This window comes from Centroberyx affinis, unplaced genomic scaffold, assembly GCF_046629955.1.
Source record: "Centroberyx affinis isolate AG114_WGS23_722 - 3 ecotype Tasmania unplaced genomic scaffold, CSIRO-AGI_Caff_v1 ptg005106l_1, whole genome shotgun sequence".
NCBI classification, from domain to species: domain Eukaryota; kingdom Metazoa; phylum Chordata; class Actinopteri; order Beryciformes; family Berycidae; genus Centroberyx; species Centroberyx affinis.
The window spans coordinates 37501-40000 of NW_027282528.1; the positions used below are offsets into that span (position 1 = coordinate 37501).

The 2500-nt window shown below is 40.4% G+C and overlaps 1 protein-coding gene across 1 annotated transcript in view; it reads right to left on the reverse strand.

Moving 5' to 3' along the window:
- map7d2b (MAP7 domain containing 2b) overlaps positions 1–2500 on the reverse strand; it is a 24396-nt gene that overhangs the window by 10165 nt on the left and 11731 nt on the right. Inside the window, 2 exon segments of the mRNA XM_071546067.1 lie at positions 19–140; positions 996–1085. Of these exon segments, the coding sequence (XP_071402168.1) occupies positions 19–140; positions 996–1085 (212 nt within the window).

A 2500-nucleotide genomic window follows, 5' to 3' on the forward strand; every position in this document is an offset into this window, starting at 1 on the left:
GTGTGTGTGAGGACTGACCGTGGGTGTTTTGGCTCTGGAGCTCTCTTCAGGGAGTCCGGTGATGCTCCTGCGGTTGGAGGAACTCCTGTACGGTCTCTGGTTGCTGGGGGAAGGAGCTGTACGATGGGACAGACCAGACACTGACAGGTCACAGACCGACACACACAAACACAAACACAAATACACACACAGACACATTGACGCAAAATCCAGGGAAATCAGAAATTAATAGGATACAATCTGGAAATACTCAAATCCTCTCTTAGAGATTTACAATATATGAAAGATATGCAGTTATTCAGAATTGCACAAAACTCGAATTCTCTCTCATTCAAAATTCACTATACATGAAAAGGTCAGATATACATCATATCTCATATCTCATAATATTCAAATTTTTTCAGAAATTTGCAATATTTGAAAGAAAGAATATATTTACAATCTCACAACACTCAAGTCTCTTTCACTTTCTTTGTTGGAAGTTCACAGTAGGATATATGAAGATATACTTATTAACAGTTGCTTTCAAAAATTTGAAAAAAATGACACCTATTCTTATAAAGTGATTGATAGCAAATTCAAGCAATTCATGGTACTTTTTTTTAAAAGGGTAGCAGGTAACTTCAGTCCTTGTTTGACAAAATTATAATATTTTTCAGACTGGATCATCTAGGTTGTAGGTATTGAGAAAAGTCTGGTTATTATTTTATTCTAACATAGTGTATACTAAAGTGTGGATGGCATGGACGATTTTGGTGTCTATGTTCTTATCGTTTAACTGGTAAGTTAAATGATAAACTTGGTGTTTATCATTGTGTTTATCATTGTGTGAAAAACTTGGTGTCTTCCTTTAAACATTTTATTACTGCTGTTATCTGGGGCCCTATCAGTTGTACGCCTTCGACCTATTTTGGGCCCCAACCCTTAGTTTGATAAACACTACTGTGAGCAACTAAAAGTTAGAATAAAATCTGAACACCAGCAAACTCTCTCACCTCTCTCTGGCGAGTGGAGAGCAGCTGAAGAGTTGGAGAGCCGTTTGCTGATTGGCTGATCCGAGGAGGGCGGAGTCAGGAAGTCATTCACTGACAAAAAGCACAAATCGCAAGTCATTGACATAAAACACACACACATACAAACACAGGAGCCAGACAGCCTGCTCCTGGTCCGGTCAGACCCTTGTGACAAAGAAACAAAGCGCCGGCTGCCGCTGTGTTGACTTGATGACGTAAAATGTCACGAACACGCACATTCAATAAACGTCCCGGGAACAAAAGAAACACTCATCAACACGACCAACAAAAAAAAACAAAAAACTGCCGGTTCACACAGAAAATAATCCCGCTGATCAATGAGTCATGCAGGCCGGTGAATTCATTAACCTTGGTGACGCAAGAAAGAAAATGAAGCTGCAGAAAAAGTGTTGCTGCAACAGAATACAGGGTGAGTCTGCTGTTATCCGCAATCTCCCTTTTATCCTGAAATGGGGGGGGTGATAATAATAATAATAATAATACATGACATTTATATAGCGCTTTTCTCGGTGCTCAAAGACGCTTTACAAACACAGGATAAAACAAATTTAATAGAGATATATATAAAAGATAGAAATAGATGAGAAAAGGACGTATACATAGGGAGGAACGGGGGAGGGGGGAGGAGAAGACGATTAGAGGTCAAAAGCAAGAGTGAATAGGTGGGTTTTGAGGGCTTTTTTGAAAGATGACAGAGTGTTGGCCTTTCGGATGTGGCTGGGGAGGGCGTTCCAGAGGGAGGGGGCGGCTGCAGCGGCGGCCATTGTAGTCCCATTAAATTGCGAGTAGACATGTTTGATACTGCGCCTGTGTTCACTAAGGCACTGGTGATTGCTTTGGGTGTGTTGGCTCAAAAGGGAAAACCAGCCAGTCGGGGTATCAAGCGTCAAAAAAAAGGGGTCTTTTAATTCAACATGGTGCAAAATATGAAAAGTGAAGACAAAGTAAAATGATTCACCCCATCAGGCTATCATCAGCACTCTCTTTCTTTGTCTTCACTTTTCATTTTTTGCACAAAGTCAAATTAAAGCAACCTGTTTTTTAATTTTTTACGATCTCAGCTTCCTTTTTTTGAGGCTTGAGGCCCTAAACTGGCTTTATTAGTGCGGCCTCCTTTTCTCCTCTGATGGTTGCTTTAAGCTTATCCTGCATCTGTCCTGCATCCCTACTGTAGGCAATTCTTACATGAATGCAATACAGTAGAAGAAAACTGAAATCCTATAAAACCAAACTCTAATGTTTCTCGACCCACTAGATATCAGTCAATTCCTGATAAATTACAGAACCAAAAGTTGTTTTTTTTCTCAGAAATTCCTCTTGGGGATGGAGCAGCAGTGCAGCAGTGGTTCAGCAAACATGCAGTTAAAATTTAAAATGGGACTTCTGCAATGGCTGCATCTGTAATGTAGGCCAGGAATGATTGGAAATGTTTGGTGGATGGTGTGTGTGAGTGTGTGTGTGTGTGT